The 23,669-nt window shown below is 42.1% G+C and overlaps 1 protein-coding gene across 1 annotated transcript in view; it reads left to right on the forward strand.

Moving 5' to 3' along the window:
- Nucleotides 1-22,855, forward strand: part of ADAM10 (ADAM metallopeptidase domain 10) — a 174,482-nt gene extending 151,627 nt beyond the window's left edge. Inside the window, exons 9-16 of the mRNA XM_066592537.1 lie at nt 5,347-5,510; nt 6,431-6,614; nt 7,639-7,789; nt 9,455-9,638; nt 10,153-10,261; nt 12,644-12,864; nt 17,972-18,098; nt 20,570-22,855. Of these exons, the coding sequence (XP_066448634.1) occupies nt 5,347-5,510; nt 6,431-6,614; nt 7,639-7,789; nt 9,455-9,638; nt 10,153-10,261; nt 12,644-12,864; nt 17,972-18,098; nt 20,570-20,664 (1,235 nt within the window). The 3' untranslated portion in view covers nt 20,665-22,855. The remainder of the gene's footprint in view (nt 1-5,346; nt 5,511-6,430; nt 6,615-7,638; nt 7,790-9,454; nt 9,639-10,152; nt 10,262-12,643; nt 12,865-17,971; nt 18,099-20,569) is intronic.
- The last annotated feature ends 814 nt before the right edge of the window (nt 22,856-23,669 follow it).

The raw sequence follows: 23,669 nt of genomic DNA on the forward strand, positions 1-23,669 counted from the left end.
AATGAGATAAAAGGACGACAGGGAAGTGTCTGCTTACGTCTTGCGTTTTTCTGTGACTGAGTGGCAAAAAGTTTAAAAGACTAGAGTTAAAGGTGTTGTCTTATGAAGGGCATACATTTTCACTTCAGTACAAACATAGTAGTATATGTCAGCCATTCAAATTAATTTGCCTCTTCATGATAAAGTGAATGCTTTGGAATTCCCTGGATTTATGCTTTGCTTAGATTTACCTTTTAATTGTCATCTAAGACCTCATATACACTGACAGATGATTGCTCAAGTCACTCAAACGACAGTTTAAGTGACAGTTTTGAGCGATCATCTTTGCATAGTCTATAGTAAAGTAGCTACTTAAGAGATATGCAGGCGGAGCGGGACACCGCTATCACTGGGCGAACAATACAGCTGTTCTGCATAAGCAAACAGCTGTATTGTTCTCTGCATTTACAGTTTGTGTCCCGCTGTGAACTACCAGTGGGACATGGGCTGTAAGAATCTTATCAGCACTGCTGACTGTGATAACAGCCTGCACCGCTGATAAGTTCATCGCTCAATTCAAGAAAACTAGAATTGAGCGAGGAACGACTCGTGTATGAAAACTGCATGATGTCTGATGTCCGTGCATTTAGACGCAATGGTTATCGCTCAAAAGACGGCCTCTGGCGCACTTTCCCTTGTGTATGAGTTGCACCCAAGAGTTTCGAGCCCAACTTTCATCGCACAGCACACAGACAACTATTCGTCTATCTCAATTTTTGCACAGGCTACACATTGAACTACATTATCATGTCTTATTTCACGTCCATTATATGGACAGGAATAGGATATATGATGAGGTTTTTCATGTGGACTATCGGTTCATGTGAAAATGAGTCGGTGTGCATTGCCTCCCAGGCTATAATGGGGCCTTGTGTATTTCTGGAGTAACATAGACAGCACATGACCCCAAATACCAACACAATCTAACTAAACTAATAAAACAAATAGTTGTACCGCTCCTGTATTTTATTGAGCACATTGAGTAAACATCCAGAGTTGTGAGAGAAGATGTATCCTTGAATTTAATAACCTGCACATCCTCCACTAGCAGCAATTACCTCCACTAAACATTTCTTGTAGCTGATAAGATTTTTCACAACAATGAGGAATTTTTGACTGTTCCTTCCTGCATATATTTCAGCTAATCAACTCTTCTGGGATGTCTTGCAAGCACACCCCTCTTAACGTCATAAGGATAAGGTCAGGATTCTAGACCAATCCGTAACACCAATCTTCCTCTATCACAACCGTTGTTGAGCTGATTTACCAGTGTGCCTTGGGTCATTTTCTTGTTGTTGTAATACGCTTTAGAATTTGTGGTTTCCTCAAGGATCGCCTGGTGTCCAGGTCATTTCTTGAACACTATTTTTGTTCAGTTTTTCTGTAATATTGGCCATATGAACAGGGGTTTTTGCAGTTCGTAGATTTTTCTGTAGATTTTTTTTCTTGTTGGTACCTTTTGACTTCTGTCTCATTTCTTGCTCTTGGATGGATTGTAACAGGACACCCAATCCTAGGAAGAGTAGCAAAAGTCCTGAATCTTCTTTTATTTGTAGATAATTGTACTAACCATGGATTGATGGGCACCTAGGTCTATAGTGATACCTTTGTAGCTTTTTCCTGCTTCATGTATCTTTTATAGCATATCTTCTGACAGTTGTTTGCACCGAGGCATGGTTCACATTGATCAGCCTTTCCTGAAAAGAACAGATGTCTACAATCAGGCTTTGTATGCCTTTTATTTAATAGGTGACATAGATGTTCACTTACTTTTTGTTCCTGCAATGGTCATATTTACTTAAAGGGCCCCTCCAGTGAAAACACAATTTTCCATTCCTGCCCCAACGCCTTATTGCGTGTCACACTCTGTACTCCAGCCACTTCAATGCAGTGCAGCCCCCTGTTCAATGCTCATCAGGTACCCTCTTGAGGCTGAGAGTTTATTTTACTTTCAATCAATCAATCAATCAATCAGTTGATAAATCAGCTGAACATTAGTTAGGGCTATACACTTTTTGGGGGGGGGGGGTGGGGGGGCACAGTTTAACTACCATTACTTTTTATATTCAGCTAAGTAAGCTACAGACCAGGAGCATACAGTCAGGAGGATGAGTTGTGCTCTCCTCTGTTATACCTGTGTAACAGGAGCTGAGTGATCATTATCAGTAACTGTGATAGGAGTGTCTGTGTCCATTTTTTTTTTTTTTTTGCTTTTGTGGTTAGATCCAGGTCACAACATTACACACTGATAAACAGACTAGAAAATGAATCCATAACCCCCAAGTAGATCTGAGCTGGTCAGAACGGAGATCACATCTGAGGAAAAAGAGGCTGGAAGATTCGAACAGAAAGAGAGAACCAAATTGGGCACTAGCCCACTTGCATATACTGGAGGGATGGCTACATATTAAAAAAAAGAAACAAAAAAAAAAAGAGTGGGCCTTTAATGACGCGCTGCCACACATGTGCAGTGACTGCGATGACGCGGATCTGCAGCGACTCACCGAGGGACGAATGGCTTCTATTGACTGCAATGGAAGCTGTCTGTGTGAGACTTGCTCTATAGTAGCACATGCTGTGATTTTTTTCTTTCCCCCTTCCCCCGCGAGCGGAAAAACGCAGTTGATTTCCACTCTTGGACATGGAAAACCATTTTGCTTAGCGTGTCCTATGGCAGTATGTGCTGGGGATCCAGAAGCTCCGCATCCTACAGTGCAAATACGCCGTGTGCATTGGGCCTTAGTGTAATACATCTATTAGCTGGGTTATCCAAAGCAAGAGCTGCTGTTTATGAGCCAATGCAAAGCGAGAGGTCAGACACTGTCTGTGATAAGAACCTTGGAAAGGTTGTCTGCAGGCAGCAACGCTTTTAGGATATGGTTCCCTATAGTGTCTACATATGGCTGGAAAAAACACGTGGGCGGGGCTTTCAAATGCGTTAACTTTACACCCACTTTAAGGGCTCCTTCACAAGGGCGTATGTGCAATTGCGCACACCTCATCGCAAAGTATTTATTCGCGGTTGCATCAGCGTATCTTACTGTATTTTTTGTGCCTGCAGGGTATCTTTATTTGCGTACCGCAGACGAAGGCACCCTGATTTAAATGCCTGTTTGACCTATCTAGCTCCAGATATGTTTTTTCCCATGGAATTGCACAGGGTGTTGCTCAACTGCATTGCGCACGCATTTGCACACCCCACATAGACTTCTGCAGGGACCATTTGTTTCCGCAAGCGTGAAATGTGTGCGCTAACAAAGAAAATGTGAATAAATCCATTGAAATTAATGGGTACTATTATCTGCTGCACGTGAGAATTTTGCACCTATATGGGAACTTAACGGAATATATTACAATTATCTACCTTTTTTCTTTTTTTTTATTAAGCCATTAGCTTCTAGGTGACTGGCTTAATTGTAAGTCTCTGATCACTTTTTAATATAGTATAAGTAGAGTGTAAGCGCTTATTTAAAACTAGAGAACCCATCGTTGCCTACAGCAACTTAAACTAAGTTATGGTGCTGTTAGATGTGACAGGGAGCTGGGTTTTTGTAATAGTCTCTTGCTCCCTGGTACTTGCGCTGTCACCTTGTGAAGTCCGCGTGGCACGTGAAAATCTCCTTTCAGATTGCCATGAACGCACTCTTCTATTGACTTGTATGTAAGAGTCATATTTTCACATGGCACACAGGTTTCAGCGGGTGACGGCGCAGGAACCAGGAAATGAGTTTTTAAAAAACCACACCCCTTTAAAATCTAACAACTGCACATGGAATCGGTGATAAACGTATTCTACCTAATGTAAAAATTAGAGTATAAGGTCCTATTCCCACAGTGCAGTTAAACCAAGCTTTATTGCGGCAACTTCCATGGCATTGTTGTGACATCACAGCATTTTACCTAAGTGTTGCTGTAATAGCGGCCTAAAATGGTTTAACTGTACTATGTGAATTGTCCCTCACTTGATTTCAGTGGTCCTTCAGGCACAAACCTATTCATAATGACAGCCAAGGGGAATAGCTCATCATGCTAGGTCCTACTCCTAACACACCGGACTAACAACTGATTTTTGCATGGGAAAGTTATGGCCAGTCAGAATTTTATCTCCCTGCAGTGACCACTGCTGGGCAAATGCAGCATTACAGGTTGCCACAGAATTCGCCCAAACATGAGCTTGTCTTACAGAGTGGCTCTCCTTTGCTCAGCGGGGCTTTCCAAGTGGAGGACCCTTCTTTATGATGATCATATGCCCGAATAGGGGTTATGCACAGGGCACAATCCCTTTTTAAGGCTGCGTTCACATGGGGTGGAAATCCCGCGGAACCGCACAGAAAAAACTGCGAGATTAACGCAGCCGAAGTCCCGCGGGTTTTGAAAGCTGCCTATTCCGCTGCAGCCAGCTCTCCCCATAGAGAGGAGAGGGCCCGCAGCCCTCCGGCTTAGGGCTCCTTCATACTGGTGAGAAAATCCAGCTATTTTCTTGCGTTGCGAGAGGGAGTGAAAATGCAGGATTATAAAACCAATGAATTTCAATGGTTTCATCCTCATTTGCGATTGTTTCCTATGCTGTGACAGCAGCTTCAGGGGATTTCTTCATCACTGAACACTATGACAGCTGCGTTGGGGTTAAGGGAATCCCCTTTCACAGCAGCAGCAGTGGGAGATCGCAATGTTTTTCTATTGTTTTCAAGGTGGCCGGCGCTGCTGCCACCCCTTTGGAAGCAATAGGATGAAGGGAACCCCCGAAGGGATGAGAGACTGTTTTCACATGAAACTGCCTCATATCCAGGGGTTCCACATGATTGTGAGGGCAAGATCGAGCCACGAATCACGGCAGTGTGCAGGAGCCCTTAACCCTTTCCAATCCACTGTCTGACGTCTAAAGACATTCTGATTGAAGCCTGTACAGCTCTGATGTCTGAAGACGTCTGGCAGGGTATTCTTACTATATATTACTGGCCTCTCTGTTGTCGGGGGCGCCTCTCCAGCATATCCCATAGTGCAGTACTGGCTCTAGCCAGCAGATGGTGCCATTGTATAATGGCAGAAAGAGAGAGGCCCCCTAGGAAACCCTGAATCCAAAATTGGATTGCAAAGGGTTACGTTCACAGGTGGAATTTCCGTGCAGAAGTTCTACTGCAATTCCGCCCTATATGAACCCAGGCTTAAGCCTTTTTCAGCACTGTCTAACCTGTGGTTCTGAGTGAATTCAGTCCACTTACAAAAGGCGTATGTTGATTTTCTGAAGTTACTTTAATGATTGGAGCCTATTTCTTCAGAATGAAATATTGATTATTCTACTTTCAGGAAGCTCTGGTGGAATATGTGAAAAGAGTAAACTTTACTCAGACGGAAAGAAGAAGTCCTTGAACACTGGAATCATCACTGTACAGAATTATGGTTCCCATGTTCCTCCCAAAGTCTCTCATATCACTTTTGCACATGAAGTGGGACATAACTTTGGTTCACCAGTAAGTCCGCAATAAGGCTCTTGAACTGAATTGGCAAAGACCTGTTGGCGGGTTCGGCTTAGGCATGGTGGTTCCTTAATATAATAGATATACTGTATATATTGTTTAGAACTAGTTCTGTAAAGACGTGTTTTTGTTTTTCTCCTTTTTTAATCTCTGTACTTAATGTGCGCCATGCAGATCCGCTATGAGTTTACGGCCTCCTTTAGACTGATGTATTATACTTGTGTTAAATTGCCTGTTTTCTGGATGCAGTACCCAGACCCCCTGCTGTTCTTCTCAACCAAACCTACAGAACCATAAAGCCCTGTGGTTGCTGTAAGTGCATTAAATGTACAGACAGTTAAACACGGGTACAATGCATAAGTCTGAGGCTTAAATTGCACAAACTGAAGGTAGCATTTTTACAAACAGCACCTGAATACCTGCATGTTTTGGCACTAAAGAGCTGTCAGCCGGGTGGGTAGAGACGCCTCTTTGACTTGAGCTCTCCGCTCCGAGTCAGACTTTAAAGTGTGTTCTGAAATGCCGCGGCCTCTTAGAATAACACTACATGAGGGCGTTGTGCGTACCTGTCCTGGGTTCATGCTGCCTGCGGTTTGGGCAGCTTGTACCTTGTTACAATTTCCCTTTAGTCATACATAGCAGTTCATTGATGATGGAGCTGTACATCCTGTACACCTGCCTGAAGTTTGGGAAAATAGGACTATAAAGCTTTTATTTCTTTGAAAGTCTGCTTGCTTCCTTGTTTTACCTAAGCGTCTTTACATTTCTCCAGAGTGCTTTTTGGAAGATGTTCTTTTATTTTTCTCTGGGGGAAAAAACCAAAACAAAACATCTTTTTTTCACCTGATATGAAAATAGTAGAAAAACTAAGAACCCTTTTATTAAGATACTCATGTGTTGTCTGTTCACTACAGCATGATTCTGGCTCTGAATGCACACCAGGAGAGTCTAAGAATGTGGGATTTAAGGAGAATGGTAACTTTATCATGTATGCCAGAGCTACGTCTGGGGACAAGCTTAACAACAACAAGTTCTCCATTTGCAGTGTTCGTAATATTAGTCAGGTCTTGGAGAAGAAAAGAAATTTTTGTTTTGTAGGTATGTATATATTAAAAATTTCCACCTATTGCAAATGCTCATTCTCAATAGAGATATATGCCTTATGACTAAGTGCAGTTTATACTAGGGTTCAATAGTGATGATACAGACTATTGGTTTCCTGACATCAGTACAAGTCTATGGAGAGGACGGGGGAAAGAGAAGCAGAGAGACACATTCAGAGATGGTGTTGCAGCTAAGGCTTTGTTCACATCTGTGTCAAAGGCTTCCAAGCAGTATGACGAAAACCCGACAGACCCCTTTATCATTAAGGATCTGTGATGGAGCCAAACAATGGAAATTACAGCAAAAAATGTGAACGAGGCCTTAAAGTGTTTTGCTGTCTCACATCTACTGAAATTGCATCTGCACTGCTCAGTACATCTCTAGAATGTCTTTCATAGTGCTCTTGCTCTGTACATGAGAGATGGTGATAGAGGAGCAGTGTCTCCTCTCGATGTGCAGTGGATTGGAGATGACATAGCAGCTAGTCTCCACCCACCAGCTCTGGGAAAAAACAGAGGTAGAATGGAGCATAAAGAAGGGAAAACTGCTTAAAAACATGCAGTATAGAAGTCATATAATGGTAAGAAATCGTTATACCCCTCATGTACATACTACTGCTTATTCTGAAAAGTCGCATGAAAGTTTAGGTACACTTTTTTAAGTAGTTTACTCACTTGTGCTTTATAGTAAGAGGGGAAGCAGAAGGTAATGGCATATCCCTAGAATACATTATCACTTTCTGATTGGCTCTGATAATTCACTTATCCCATCTACTTGCAGCTCCATTTGTGTCCCTTGGGTACTAGGAGGGGCTGGGAGTTAGGAATTGATCTAATGTCCTCAATGCAATTCTCAAGTTAAATATGTAGGGACAGCACTGCATGGAGGTGTGTGTCTGTTTATACATTGACACTAGATGGGCTGTGGAGATGAACCAATTTATTGACCGGATGTATTAAAAGCTTGTTAGTTTGTAGAATGTCTTCGTTCATATTGACGTATAGTGTGTTTGTTCCAGAGTCTGGTCAGCCCATCTGTGGCAACGGGCTAGTTGAGCAAGGAGAGGAGTGTGATTGCGGCTACATTGACCAGTGTAAAGAAGACTGCTGCTATCATGCTAACAATCCAGAAGACAAGAAGTGTAAATTAAAACCTAACCAACGTTGCAGGTCTGTATGTGCCTAGTGAGTCTCCTAAAGTTTGGACAGAGTCTTTGTAAAGACAATAGCCACAGATTGACATTGAGCTGTCAGTATGATTAAGTGTTCCTATTTCCATAATCTGATAGGAACTGTTAGGCATAACAATTTTCATTCATTATACACATTCTGATTGCTTTGTGTTTTGAAATGAATTTTTATTTTAATCAAAATTTTTGCATTGCTCCAAGCATAACATTTATTATGAATCATAGATATTACTTTGTGTTTTTTTTAACACTTCGTTTGCACCCAGAGGAGAAAATTCATCTTCTAAAATGCTACTTGCATTTTGAAAAGAGGGTTAAACGTTTTGTTGATTTAATTCTTTTGTGTTCTCACATAAACTTCACAATTGTCAAATTGTAATCCTCTGGTTATCCTTAAAGTTGGCTGATTCCTATATATTAAGAAGCAATACTTGGTGCTAGCAGAGTTAGGCCTTCTGCACACGGGCGGAAATTCTGCGGCGGGATTCCCCGCAGAATTTCCGCCCGCACACGCCTGCATAGGATTTCATTACAACACGCAATCCTATGCAGACGGCTGCGATTTGTCTGCATGAAATCCCGGGCAGAAAACAAATCGTGGCATGCTCTATTTCTGAGTGGGGCTCAGAAATATCACTCCCTGGCCGCCGGCTCCGGTCTGCGCATGAGTTGGCTGCCCGGCAGCCGGCACATGAAAAATCCAGGGCCGCGGGAGCCGGTGAGTGACGCGCTGCTTTCTGCAGGGGCTCGGGTCGGGTCTTGCAGCGGGATCCGACCCGGCCGTCTGCGGGCGGCCTTATATAGCAGTCTGTGATGTTTTATTGCACAGATTCTACTCTAAGGCCTCATACACAAGGGGCAAATTGAGGATTCTGCGCGTGTCAATATGCCCATTGATGTGTGTGGAGATTCCTCTCTTCACGCACACCAGTGGATTTTATTTGCGGCCACTCCGTGTCGAAATAAAATCTCAGCACGAACTGCTTCCATTGAAGTCAACAAAGCCATCGCTCCCGTGGCACTTCTGCAATGAGCATTGCAGATGTGTAGCGGATCCGCGTCATCACCTAGATGACAGCGCGGCGTCCTCTGCACTGCGCTGGTGCGCCAGCGGCACATTCGCATGCAGAAGAAAGACTGCTTCTGACAGATACGCAGGGTCGCCAGCAGTGTTTTGACTCAGTTTTATTGCATGTGTTTTACAGGGTGTCAAATATAGAATTAAACTGAACATGCCATTTTTTTCCGCTCATTATCATAGCAGTCTTGGTTACAAAAGAAATCTCTTGTACTGTGGTTTGTCACAAAGACAGCTATTCAAGTACTATCTAGATATATATTGTCAGTCATATTATAGTCATCCGGTAATGGGAATTAATAACCTTTCTTTTTTTACGCTCTATACATATCAACTGACTTGAGCAAGCAGAGCTGCAGTGTAAAGCCTGTGGCAGGGATGACATTAAAGACCGGTTATTGGGTTTTGGCCAAATCACAATGACTCAATAAGAGACTTGATATGGGTGGTGATTGGCTCATTTTTTAGATCAATGCTACATTTTTATTTCACCCTGTACTTACGAACAAGAAATGACTTTGGCTAAGTAGTTCTGGATCGTACTCTAATAGTTACATTGTGTTTTAGTCCCAGCCAGGGTCCTTGCTGCACACCAGGTTGTGTGTTCAAAGACAGTAATCAGAAATGTCGTGAAGAATCAGACTGTGCAAAAATGGGAACCTGCAATGGTGTTTCTGCTCAATGTCCTCAGTCTGAGCCTCGAGAAAACTTGACTGAGTGTAACCGTGAAACCCAAGTTTGCATCAAGGGGGTAAGTGTTCTGATGACTCATTTCAAACTCGTGTCTTTTAACTTTCCATAACATTTTTATAATAAACATCCTGGATTTTCACTTAAAAAGCCGTGGTCACCTGAGAGCGCCAATTTATAATTCATATTCAAGTACAATCTACGTAAAGTTGAGTGACTTTGCGAATACAAAAATTGCATAGAAGTCTGCTGGTTAGCATTGCAAACTGTCAAAAAACTTGTCAGACATGTCCCCAACACCTTGCCTGCTGTAAATACATTAGCCCTACATTGGATACATGCTAATCCACACACTTTTACCTTTTTAGATATATAAAGCAGACATGAAACTGTTAATTTACTTGATGCATGAAGTATGTGAGTTAAACATAACCCAGAATGCATTTAATAAGGTACCCCAACAAGACCAGCACTACAAGACCATTGTTATAACCCTAGACCAAAAAAAGGGACATAGTGGAGACAGAACTGTAGCATCACATTTAACCTGTGGCCATATTCTGCTTGTCACCCAGCAATGCGCAGGATCGATCTGCGAGAAGTATGGATTGGAGGAATGTACTTGTGCCAGTTCTGATGGGAAAGACGATAAGGAGTTGTGTCATGTCTGCTGTATGGAAAGACGTGAGTTGCCTTTGCATTTTATGATGCCTCAGATTGTTAGATGTTAGTCTAGCAAATCACCATGCATTACTGTGAAAATAGTTTTATAGAACTGAAAATCACTGAACTGGGCTAGAAGGATACTAAAAAACAGGAAGTAGTCGTACCAGAAGCTCCTTCTTATAACTGTCATAACCATGTATGCTGGCTTCTTCTCCCATTGACTAGAACACAACAGAAGGCTGCACTGTTCTTGTCAATGGGAGAATCTCAGGCCTCATGTCCACGGAGACAGATCCGCAGCGGGTCACCTGCACGCGTGATCCACGCCCCATAGGGATGCATTGGACACCCGCAGATAATTAAATACCTGCGGATGTCATTTTCCCTTGAGGCGCGGATTGCGTGTGCGGGAAAACACCTGCAGCATGCTCCATTTTAGTGCGGGTCTCCCACGGGGACGGCTCCCGCAGGCTTCTATTGAAACCTATGGAAGCCGTCCGGATCCGCGGCACACCCGCAGCTGAATTTCACTCTCCGATGCAGGAGCGCATGAGTTAGAAAAAAATTTAAAAAAATGGAGTGCACGGTGCATGCGTTAGGCACGCTGCCGACATGCCAAGCACATCTGCCAGACCCAAAGAAAGAAGATCCGGCTGCGACGGAGGGCAGGTCCGCAGCGTCCGGATAGGTAAGTAATGCTTACTTTTTAGCCTCATGTCCGCAGGAAAGGAGGGACCCGCTGCAGAATTCTGCATGAAGACTCCGCGGCGGGCCTGATTTTTTCCCCGTGGACATGAGGCCTCACTCATCTAAGTGCAAAGAAACAAGAGACACAAAAAACAAGCACAACTTTAATACATACTTTGTATTTCCACCACGGGAGCAGAAGCCAGCTGACAGATCTCCGCAATGAGCCTATCTGACAGGCTCACCATGGAGAATCGCGGCAATTCGAAGCATGCTGCGATTTGCCGCCCGCGAGCAGAGAATCGCTATTATTCTCTACTCGTGGACAAGGGGGGCTGCGCTTTTGTATAGTAACGCTATGGAAAGCATTCACTGCCTTCCCCGCGGCCAGATTATTGCCGCAGGGAACGCAATGCAAAAACGCCCGTGGACAGGCAGCCTAAGGAGACCAAGAACAGGCAATGTGTATGAACACCTCTGATGTACCATAATCAGACTGAAATATCTTACAAATGTAATTGTAAAGATACATTGTAAAAGTTAATTGTACATATATAAATAGACACACATACGCTAAAAACAATTAAAATGGTGTACAAAACATTAGATACTCATATATGACCTAAACACCTCCAAATACCCCCAAGATGACTTCTACAGCGCCAACCTGCAAATGAATGTACATGTTCCAAATAAAAGGCCAATACTGAGAAGCCAATAGTAATGTGGAACATGCAATATAATGGCGACCCTTGTGGGAGCTCGCCCACTTGTAGATGGCAAAATGAGTGGGGTTTTTCATCCCCTTTTTGCCTCCTTTATCATTAAATTATTCACCTTCCAATGTTTGTCTGATATGGGGTCTAAGGGTGCTTTGCTTAAAAGATTGCTTCATATTTTGCACGTGCTTTAATATATATATTATGCCATCTAGTACATATAATGGCACAATTGCATGTTAGGACTTTTGTCTTTTATTATTCTTTATTGCCCAGCTTTGAAGTCCTAAGCTGTAATTCTCCCATTTATTATATACAATAGCACAATATATATGTTACAGCATGTGCAAAATATGCAGCAATCTTTTAAGCAAAGCACCCCAGGACCCCATATCAGGCATGTACATTCAACTGCATGAATGGGAAATCACTTCGAAAAATTATCGCTAAGCATGTAAAGAAAAATTTGATTCAATGATGTCAAACGGTAATCTCGAAAATGATGGAAGACGTGAAACACGTCGGGAAACGATACGAAGACCAGCGTTTCCAACACTGGTCTTTAGTATAATTTTCCCCAGCGCACAATGTGCCTAATAAATGAAGGGGCGCCTGCCTCTGTGTATATTGGGTACACATTGGCACCTCTGTGTGCTTACCTAGAAACTGGCGTAAATTGTTCACAAGCCTATTGGTTTGTGGGGTCCTTGGCCACTTTTCAGTAGCAAATCTGGTGCAAAAAAACTAAAAATTGCACATTTTTGTACAAGTAAGACTTTAAAAAAAAAAAAAATTTTTGCGACCTTTTTTTTTTTTTTACATCGTAGTTCTGGCATATAAGCTTTTGCTAATGTCCCCACAGTATATTAAAAAGTTGCATGCTACAGTGATTGAAGGGGTTATGCCTCTGTTATAATGTGCTGAACTGTTAAATAATTCAGATTTGCGTTAGTAAATGGTTATGTGAATGTGACTACAATATTTCTGCTCACAGTGAAGCCTCACACATGTGCCAGTACTGGGTCTGAGGAATGGAAATCCCACTTCAGAGGGAAGACAATCACTCTGCAGCCTGGGTCACCTTGCAATGAGTTTAAAGGGTACTGTGACGTGTTCATGCGATGTCGATTAGTTGACGCCGATGGTCCATTAGCAAGGCTGAAAAAGGCGATCTTCAACCCAGAGCTTTATGAGAACATTGCTGAGTGGATTGTGGTATGTATGACATTAATGAACACTATTTTTTTCACTATTTTGTACTTTTTTATTTTCAGCTTCTAACATAGTTTGCTTGCAAATGACATTTCATAAATTTTACTAAATTTTTATGATCCTTGTGGGTTAATTTTTTTTTCATAAGCTGACTTCAATAGGCTTTTAGAAGGTATCACAAAGTAACTTTGGGACTATAACAGGGAGGCTTTGCTCTCTTACCTCGTGATGATCAAGAGTTTTTCATGTGACATTGCTATGCAGATCCCATGAAAGCAGTTCTTTAAATTGCTTCTGTTAGAACACAATAGAGAAGCCTAACTTCTACCCTCTTCCTTGTCAAATGTAACATTGTTACTGATTACTTGCAAATAAGATGATCAGAGGATGTTCCACTTCAATGATCCCTGACAATTGGCTATAATTTGTGGGGGTCCTAGCAGCAAGTGTTCCATTCTCAAGGAGCACCACCACAGGTAATATCAATGGACTACATGCATATTATGCATATATAGGCCGGGTCCTTTAGAGATGATGAGTGTAGCTGCTCTTCTCTGGCTAACGGAGGAAGGTCCTGATCACTGTCTCCATGTTGTTAAATCAGAATTCCCCAGTAGAGTTTTTGAAAACGGGCCTTAAGGCCTCATGTCCACGGCACGCGTGGATTCCGTGGTAGTGCGGAAATTATTTTTAAATGCGTGCTGGCAATCGTGGATGCGAGTTCCCTTTTTTTTTTCTTTTCCCCCATGCGGATGCACTGCGGATCATCCATGTAGACCAATAAGGTGTCGCATTTGGTGCCATCCATGTAAACAGAAGCAAGCAGTCATGCATATGAGAACCACTACCCTTAGCTTTGAGTGTTTCACCTATAGGGGACCGATCAGCCCTCCTGACATGTTTATTTTAATGTATTTCTAATAAAATCAAGATTTAGGTCCATCACGTGCCATTCCTGTGTTATTCCTATTAGATATTTATGAATAAATTGTCAACTGGGGGGTTGTTCTTACCAAAGAGGTGTGTCCCTGCACGTTCAGCACTGATTGGACAGTGTCACTGTATAGGACACATCCCCATCTAGCAACAGCTGCTTGTTAATGTATCCATATGTTTTTAGGAAGAATAGATGCTCCAGAGCAGTTATAGCATGCAGAATGCAAGCCTTTACCTAAACAGATGTGTCCGAGCTGGCAGGATCTTTTTAGAGCGACCCGTCAGGCCTGGACAAACCCTCTCACCAGCTTCTCCCACTGCCCGATGCACACTGTGTATTAGTATGCAGTAGTAGTCTTAGAGTGCTTTCAGGCGCAGTGAGAAATCGTTCTCCCGAGCGAACCATGCCAGCTTGCTTGTTCGCTCTGGCGTTCACTTTAAACACACACATAAATCGTTTGTTTTTTTACGGGATCATTCAGTTCACTGTATGGCTGAATGAGAATGACTAAACATCAGTGTTTAAACTAAAAGATTGGAGAATGAGCAAACAATGATTTTTATGCTTTCATGAATCTAACGATGAGCAAATGAATTATTGTCCAATCATTGGCTGTCTTTACGATTATTGTTCAAATTTGAACAATCCAGTGCTTTTTTTTACGATAGTTCCATGTAAAAGCGCACAAATTCTCATTCTATCCCCCCCCCCCACACACACACTCTTATTATATGCTCTAATCATTACATGATGAAACTGATTGGAAAAGATTCAATTTTGTTCAGTTTTTAGTATTTGTTTAGTGAATCCATTTTTAAATGGGCATAAGCAGAAACTTGTAAAGACAAAAGAATACAATATGGATCTATAAAAAATGGAATCAAACAAAGAAATTCAGGTTTTTTTAAACCCCTTAATGCCCCCCCCCCCCCCCCCCCCCCCACCTATACATCTTTTGACAGCGGATGTTAAGGGGTGTTCTGCAGCGTCCTTTTCTGGCAGTGTTGCACTAAAGCTTGGCGCGGGTCTAACACCGGGGACCAAAGCAACTTTGGATCCCTGGTGTTTAGCCCTTTATACACCATGGTTAGAGCGACCTCAGCATGTAAAAGGCTGACAGAGTAAGGGGGCTCCATCTCTCACCCATCAGACCCCTGTGATATGATTGCGAGGTCCCGATGGGTTGCTATGACACTTGAAAGCTGGAATATAGCCTTTGGGTCTACCAGTTAGGATGGCTTATGAGGTTCAGCCCCTGCCTGAGCTTCATAAGCTTTAGAATGCAGTGTATTAGAAGATTGGTAAAGTGAAGAAAAAGGAGAAAAATAATTAAAATAGCCAAACTCCAATTTTCCCCATTCACTATGTAAACATTTTTTTTTAATCACATGGGGTATCTCTGCCTCTGTAATTATCCAGAGAAAAATGTTAAATAAATGTACATTATTTAACCCGTAAGGAACATGCCATGAAAAAAAAAAAAGTCAAATAGTTAATTTTGCCTAGCTCTCCAAAAAAAAAAAAAAAAATAGAAAGTGATCAAAATGTAGCATGGATCAGCAAATGGTGCTATGAAGTACAAGTCATCCTGCCAAAAAAAACCAAAACCTTTCACAGCACAGTTGACAAAAAATGAAAAGCGTTAAGGGTCTTCGAATGCAGCAATAAACAAACAAAAATGTATTTTTGAAGTGTGGAAAAGTTGCCAAAAAATCTAACTTCAGAATTTAACATATTTATACTGCACAGTGAACATAGTTAGAAATAACAACATGTTAGCATTTAAGAACAAAAAGCAACCAAAATGTTATATGTTCCAAAAAGTTGAATAAAGGAGGACTAGGGTTTATCGCGCAGCAATTGGACAATTCTTGTCCAATTTTAAACTTGATATTTCTGTTCACTATGAATGATAAATCCCCGTTTCCTACTTATCAGATTGGATTGTAAGATGCCTGTGTATTTCTGATATTTTACTAAAAATCATAATGCGTATAACCACTCCAGCTATTAATGAATAAATTGCACGCTTTGATTGGTAGGCCGTTTTCTCACAGCCGAGAAAATTGCGTGAGATTTGCGTGCTAAAAGACGCCCAAATCTCGCACGAATATGAACACCCATTCTTTTGAATACACATGAGGGATTAATCTTTTCCCCGCATCAGTTAGGACATGTCAAATTATTTTCCCTATCTTTGGGCTTACCCGCGGAAAGTCTCGCATCGCCCATTGTTTTCAATGGAACGGGCACAGTATTGCATTTTGTGCAAGGTGCATGCGGCTGCAATGTGAGGTTTATCCATTGAAAACCGTGGGAAACATTCCGCGATCCGCCGAGGCGGAAGATTGCTACGTTCCTGAAGTGATGTGAGGTGGTTTCACCGCAAAAGCACCTCTCATCTGCAGGGACATCGCATGTTTGTGAGTGCAAGTTTCGCGGCCTGATAACGCACTAGCCCGTGTGAAACTAACATTGGTGGTAGGTCACTAAGAATATAATCATCCTCCCCTGCATTTCTGAGCTATTACAACAGGTAAATACAGGGGCGCGTACCCACAATAGCAGTTACAGGAATGTCTCAAAGGATGCCATACCTTGCACAACCCATTTTAGCACAGTCACGGGATATATTCAAAACTGTATTTAGCTACCTTCACATTTTGTGGTCTAGTCAAGTTTAGTTTTGTGAAATCCCAGAAAAAAAGGGCATGTGCCTTTTGAGTAAACCTTTAGGTCTCCTTCACACCAGCGACATGGCATCGGCGCAAGAAAATCACAGCGATATCGCATCGCTGCACCGTGCGATATCACTGCGTCTTATCGCGGCAATACCGCGATTTTGTAGCGCTACGGTTTTTGGGGGGGTTGGGGGGTGGGAGGGCTTGAAATATAAGCCCTACCCCGAAAATAAGCTGTAGCTGAAGAAAAAAAAAAGTATACATCACCTCTCCCGTGCTGTCCGGGGCGCCGCTGCAGCTTCTCCACGGGTCCCGGCACTGATCATCTTCATCTTCTGGCCGGGGATTGAAAACTCCCCAGCTGCTGGAAACGCTGGCTGTGATTAGGTCACGCTTAGCCAATCACAGGCAGTGCTCAATGAATGGCTGTGATTGCTTCAATCACAGCCATTCATCGAGCACTGGCTGTGATTGGCTAAGCGTCAGCCAATCACAGCCAGCGCTTCCAGCAGCAGGGGATTTTTCAATTCCCGTCCAGAAGATAAAGAGGAGAAGCAGTGCTGGGACCCAGGGAGAAGCTACGGTGGAGATTGCTTCTAAGGTGATGTATCTATTTCTTTGTTTTTTTCTTGCAGCTAGGGCTTAGATTTGGCTTTCACAGTAGGATTTCCTACTGTCAAAGTTACATCGTAACGCACGAAAATCGTGTTTTCATGCGATACAACAGAGAGGAAGGCTCCATAGGGAAACATGGGCTACAAAACCTCACGAGTCGTGGGCATATCGCCGGACCCGCAAGGTTTTTGTGTCTGGTTGTTGCATGCTACAAAACATCACATGTGTGAAGGAACCCATAGGAAAGCATGGGGTTCTCATACATGTGATTTGTAGCAGCACGACTTCGTCGCCTGTGTGGAGGCCTTAAAAGAAATCTATCATTTTGGATGAGAATCATAAACTAACTTTATGGGCTCATGGGACAAGGTATGTGGAGCCTGGATTTGTGTGTTTTTGTTCCCCCCCTCCCCCTCTCTCCATACATACCCATTCCCTGACGCTCAACGCTGGAAAACTGCTCTGTCTCTCCGGACTTACCTGTACAGTCACTTCGTGCACACAGTATGGGTGCGCACGCATGCTGACTGCGGAGAAAAGTCAGATGCTTGGATTGAGTGTTCTTTTCAATGGCTGACGGCTAGGAAACTGGGAGCCAGGTAAGTATTACCAAAAAAAAAAAACGGACTTTAAACTAATTTAAATTTTAAGGTGCCCGTATGGCATGACAGGCTCCCCTTCCCTTCAATACTTGACTCTCTCACCCACTATGCTGATTTTCTGTTAGAGGTGTACAGCTTAGGTTAACAGAGACTTAAGTATATATTTTTGTGTATATTTATGTGTGCATATTGTATATTTTTAGATGTTATTATATAAACCAAGTATGCCTTGTAGTTTAATTAGTTGCCCATATTTCCTTTTTCTGTTTTTTCAGGCACACTGGTGGGCTGTTCTCCTCATGGGAATAGCATTGATAATGTTGATGGCAGGGTTTATTAAGATATGCAGTGTACATACACCAAGTAGCAATCCTAAGTTGCCTCCACCGAAACCTCTACCAGGTAAGAACACAAAAAACTGAAAAACATTTTGATGAAAGCAACAATATATTCAAAAGTAAAGCTTCACTGGATTCCTTGTATTGTTCTTTGCGGTTTGCAAAAATTGTATATGGCTTAATGAGGCATATGACCAGAGGATGCCATCTTGGCACAAATCCTTAACGCCACAGGGCTTAAGTTCACATCATGGGAACATGGTACTTGGCGCAACAGGACATAAAACGTATGTCCTGTGTTTAAACTGTCACTGTAACACTGTAGTGTTAAAGGGGTTGTCTCGCGAAATCAAGTGGGGTTATACACTTCTGTATGGCCATATTAATGCACTTTGTAATATACATCGTGCATTAATTATGAGCCATACAGAAGTTATTCCACTTACCTGCTCCGTTGCTAGCGTCCTCGTCTCCATGGTTCCGTCTAAATTTGCTGGCGGCTTGCTTTTTTAGACGCGCTTGCGTAGTCCGGTCTTCTGCTCTGAGCACGAGCCGCTTCAGTGTGCTCGCCGCTACAGCTCTTCTGCGCATGCGCAGACGAGCTGTATCTTCTCGGGAGCGCGCTGGAGCGGCCATTCTGCTACCATCCTCTGTTAGAGGAAGGTGCAGAAACTGGAGCCGCCCAGCCGAGAAGCCCAGCCCAGCCGCCCAGGTAAGTGATGGGTGACGGACTGATGGGGGTGACGCGTGACTGACTGCCGCTGTGGCCCCGGGGCCTGCCGCTGTGGCCCCGGGGCCTGCCGCTGTGGCCCCGGGGCCTGCCGCTGTGGCCCCGGGGCCTGCCGCGGGGGCGCCGGGGCCTGCCGCGGGGGCGCCGGGGCCTGCCGCGGGGGCGCCGGGGGGTAGCGCCGGTTACCTGCTGCCTGGCGGTGGGTGACTGGTCGGCCGCGTTCAATCCCGGGGTCCGGTCGGCAGCTGCGGGGCGTCTGGTTGTCAGGGAGACACAGCTGGTAGCGTCTCGGGAGCGCGCACGTCGGGCTACAGCAAGCGATGGGAAAAGAGCCGGCGGCCATCTTGGGAAAACTTTTTATAAGTTGCTGGAACTGTAAGTACAAACCAGCTAGAAAAGTCATTTACAGGGGGGCTTAATGTTTGCTTAATTAGGGGGACTGGGCAAAAAAAAATTTTTACTGCTTCCTCGAGACAACCCCTTTAATTTAGTTAGTGTATTTAGTGTAGTTTCTGATCCTCTCAGTATATTGAAATTAAAAAAATGTCCCCCCCACACCCTTGCCAGTTATCACCCAGTGCCCTGTAGTCACCCATTCAATACATTTATTTTATTTATTTATTTATTTTTTTTTTGGGGGGGGGGGTGCATAATTTCTATATCTATAGTATGGTCCTCAGAAGCTTTACTATGGAGGCTTATGCAATAATTGTGGGATTCAGACTCAGCTAGTGAGGATGACCCCACTTTTCTCGCATTATCCTCTTCTTCATCAAGAGAGTCTGAGTCCCCCCCCCCCCCGTACCCCTGAGAAGGCGTCCTAGGACTGCCATTTCAGAGGACCACAATTTATCTGATGGTCAGTGGATTTTTTCAGAAAATTACAGACCCCTAACTTTACTGGGAACTCGGATCGGAGGGGTGGACCTTTATTTATTTAATTTTTTTTCCCCTGGGTGATTTTATTGCCCACATTGTTACCCAAACTAATTTATTTGCCAAGCATTTCATCCAAGAAGCCTCATGAATAGACCCCTTTGATGCATCAGAGATTGCAAAATTTTGGGGCATGGTAATATGTATGGGGCTAGTAAAGAAGTCGAGCATTAGGGCCTACTAGAGCACGGCTATTTTATACCAAAACCCAGTGTTCCGCGTGACCATGTCAATCATGCGTTTTGAAGAGCTGATAATAGCGCATTATAATGACAATACGCAGTGCCCAGCCAGCGATGACCTCAGTCATGGCTTTTATGAAATCAGGCCGGTAATAGAGCATTTTAGTGTGAAGCTTGCCCAGGCGTACACCCCTGAGAAAAACATTTCTGTAGATGAGTTCCTCGTACATTTTCAAAGGGTTGCGGGACAGCGTGCGTGAGAGACAAAGCGCTGCGCCAATCCAAACTCCGGTAAAACACTGCATTATACTCTTATACACAGCATATTACCATATGTTCATGTGAGCCCGGCATAACAAAGATCGTACGTTGTATATAGAATGTATGCACTGATTATACGGATACAAATATCTATCACATATGTGGAACGATTTATCAGTGACTTTACAAATTGACACGTATAAAATGAGCTTTGCCCAAAAAATGATTTTACTGCAGATAGAAAGCTACTGCGCTACTTCACATGTAACATATGGGCAGAGTTCTAAAACAGACTACCGATATAAGAAAAGCTTTGTTGTCAATAACAACCAATAAAAGCTATTCTGTGATTGGTTGCTGTGTGCAACGGACCGTTTTCATAAATGTCTTATCTACCGTGTAGTAAACAATCTGGTTTCTTTACAGGCACATTGAAAAGAAGGCGGCCACCACAAACAACTCAACAACCTCCACGTCAAAGACCACGGGAAACATACCAGATGGGACACATGAGACGTTAAGTGCAGCTTTTTTGCCTTTGGTTCTTCCTAGTGCCTACCATGGGAAAGATTCACTCCAAAGAAATACCTACAAATCATCACTGTTCCCCTTATTAACAACCACAAATTGGATGCGGTCATGAGGCGGAGTCAAGAACTTACCATCACACATACGCAGAAGGAGGAGTTCTTTAACACATTCTCTTAACACTGGTTAACTACAATCTCCCAATGAAGAAATTAACCAGAGTGTTTTTTTTAAGAAATATTTTCTTTTTAACTTGTCTAATGGCATAAAATATATTCTTACCACTTGTTTTTATGCCCCTTCATATTCTTCAGTTTCACTTCACTTTCAATGAAATTGTCTTTACTGAATCTTCGCTGAAGACAAACCCCCGTCTTTTTCCCTAACTGCCAATCAAGTCTAGGAAGATAGAGGCCACTTCAGCATTGGAGAACATCTCCTGCCAATGTACATACTTTGTTATATGCAGACATGTAATTATAATGTACAAGCATAAATCTATGTGCAATTGTAAAAAAAAAAAAAAAAAATTGCAATATGGATATGTTACTTTGTATTATACATTTTGTTTTTTCAGTTTTTTTTTTTTCCAACTGTTAACGAAGACATTACTGTTTAAGTGACATACTCAGGATAACCGAGGAATTGGTGTATAAAGGCGACTGAAAATATATATCTATTTTTTTCGGGAGATGCTTTCATTAGTTGAATGGAGTCTCCATCTGCATTTTCCTTACGAAATGTCTTGGGATCGGAGATGGTTGAAGTGCTCACCCCTTTTTTTTTTTTTTTTTCAACGGGCCTCTATTTCACTGACTTGAATGTTCTGCAAGCTGACTACAGATATGAAATCTGCAACAACTCTGGACATCAGGACTCTTTGTATCACTTTTTTTTTTGTATATTTTTGTCCTTTCCTGGAAACTTGTTAATTCCAAATCATGAGAATTTTAGGCATGTATTTTAATAAAAACAAGCCTATTCTAAGATTGTTGGCTTGTAAGAAATTCATGAAGTAACTTTAGACTTGCTTATGTGCTGTAGTAGGTGGGTTTGGTATTCTGCCCTACTTCTACCTATTGATAGTGTCCTCAGCAGCATGAAGCTTTGAATGAACAACCACTAATACTTGGTGAAAAGGTAACATTATTTTAGTAGATTGATCTACGGTCCCTAGATTCAAAAAAAGGACTTTCCCCACTGTACCTGTGTCTAAAGTTAATGTGTCCGTTCCATTGTTCTAATATAGAGAACGATGAATATAGAATTTTTCATGAATCCAGTGCTATGCATGTCTTTGTATGGGCATTACCAAGAGCCTTCTAATTTCTTTACTTCCAAGGACATACGCGGCCGTGGTATTGACAGCAAAATGGATATTTTTGTGTCTGTATAGCTTTGATCTGATTGGTTTATTTTTGAGTTGGCTTTAAAGGCCCTTCGCGTCAGTAAGACTTTCATAGCAGTCTTTTTGTCTGGCAGAAAGTTATTGATGAAATACAAGGTTTACACATCCATTCTCATCTTAACATGCCAGCAAGGTATAAACAAAAACACAATATCTTCCTTGTAAAATTGTACAGTGTGTGGAATTTTTTTTTTTTTCAAAAAGAAACATCTTTTTGTACAACGCTTTAGAAACAATTTTGTACACAAAATCCCAGTCTGGTAGATAGGAGACTATAAAGAATTCTAAACAATCTTTAAAAAAAAAAAAAGAAAAAAAGTGAAAAAAATATGAAAAATGATTGTAAAAAAATCTAGAGTAGTTTTGAAACAAATTGAATGGATTTGGTTTTTGGATGGGTAAGGTGGGATAAAAGGATTCGGGTTTTAAAGATGGTGGTTTATTCGTAGCTTTGTCAGTGTGCTAGATCCTTAAACTGTGTATCTTATTTTTATTTTGTTTTTTAGTCTTTTTCTTTTTTCTTTTTTCCTTCTGTGGTAAGGTTTCAGGAAAATTCCCAGCTTTTATTTTTTAATTGTGATGTTTGAACAGAAATGCACTGAACCTCTCAACAGTACGTAAAGATGTGGTAAATGAAACAAGAAGCGCAGCAAATTAAATCTAATACTACTGTCAATTTAATGTCCACTGTGTTTTATACAGTATTTTTTTGTTCACTTTTGAAATTTTTACTAAAAATTGCAAAAAATAAAAAGTATTGTGCAAACATGTAAAAATTTCATTTTTTTCCATGAAACTTGACTTAATAAATAGACTTGATTTAAAATATAAAATTATGGGTATATTCTTGAAATTCAAGGAAAGGATTTTCAGCCTTGAAATGTTCAGGTTCTGCTTTAAACGTTTGTCATTACACCTTTTCCATATATTTCAGATATGGCATTTAGTGAAGATATTTGTATTTAAGTGTAAAGCAGACCCATGTTTTAGATCTCGCACACAGCAGTATTCTGATTAGCTCTCTGCGTCAATGTTTGTAAGCCAAACCCTAGTGGAGTGCCCAAAATGTGGGAGAGGTGCGAACCCTTCCTTTTTAATAGTTTTTCCCTTTGTAGGTTTTACTCTTGGTTTTAGTTTACAAATACTGATACAAAATACTGATTTAGATACGGTCATGTAGGGGGAATAATTTTTCTATCTTTAACCCTTTCCAATCCTCTGTCTGATGTCTGAAGACATTATCATTTAAAGCTGTACAGCTCCAATGTTGGAAGACGTCCGTCGGGGTTCTCTTACTGTATATTCCCAGCCTCTCTGCTGTCGGAGCCTATCCAACGTGTCACCTCATGCGGTACTGGCTTTAGACAGCATATAGCGCCGTTGTATAATGGCAGAAAAAGAGTAAGCCCCTTGGGAAAACTAGGATTCAAATAGGATTGGAAAGGGTTAAGGCTCTTGTTCTCTAAAGGGAACCTGTCCTCAACTAGAAGAACCATAAACTGTTATGGTGCTTATTGTTTAGATGACATGGAGTTGAGGGAAGAATATTTCCTGTGGTGTCTCCCAGCTAATTCTGCACATGTAGTTTGC

Source organism: Eleutherodactylus coqui, chromosome 2 (assembly GCF_035609145.1).
Source record: "Eleutherodactylus coqui strain aEleCoq1 chromosome 2, aEleCoq1.hap1, whole genome shotgun sequence".
Taxonomy (NCBI): domain Eukaryota; kingdom Metazoa; phylum Chordata; class Amphibia; order Anura; family Eleutherodactylidae; genus Eleutherodactylus; species Eleutherodactylus coqui.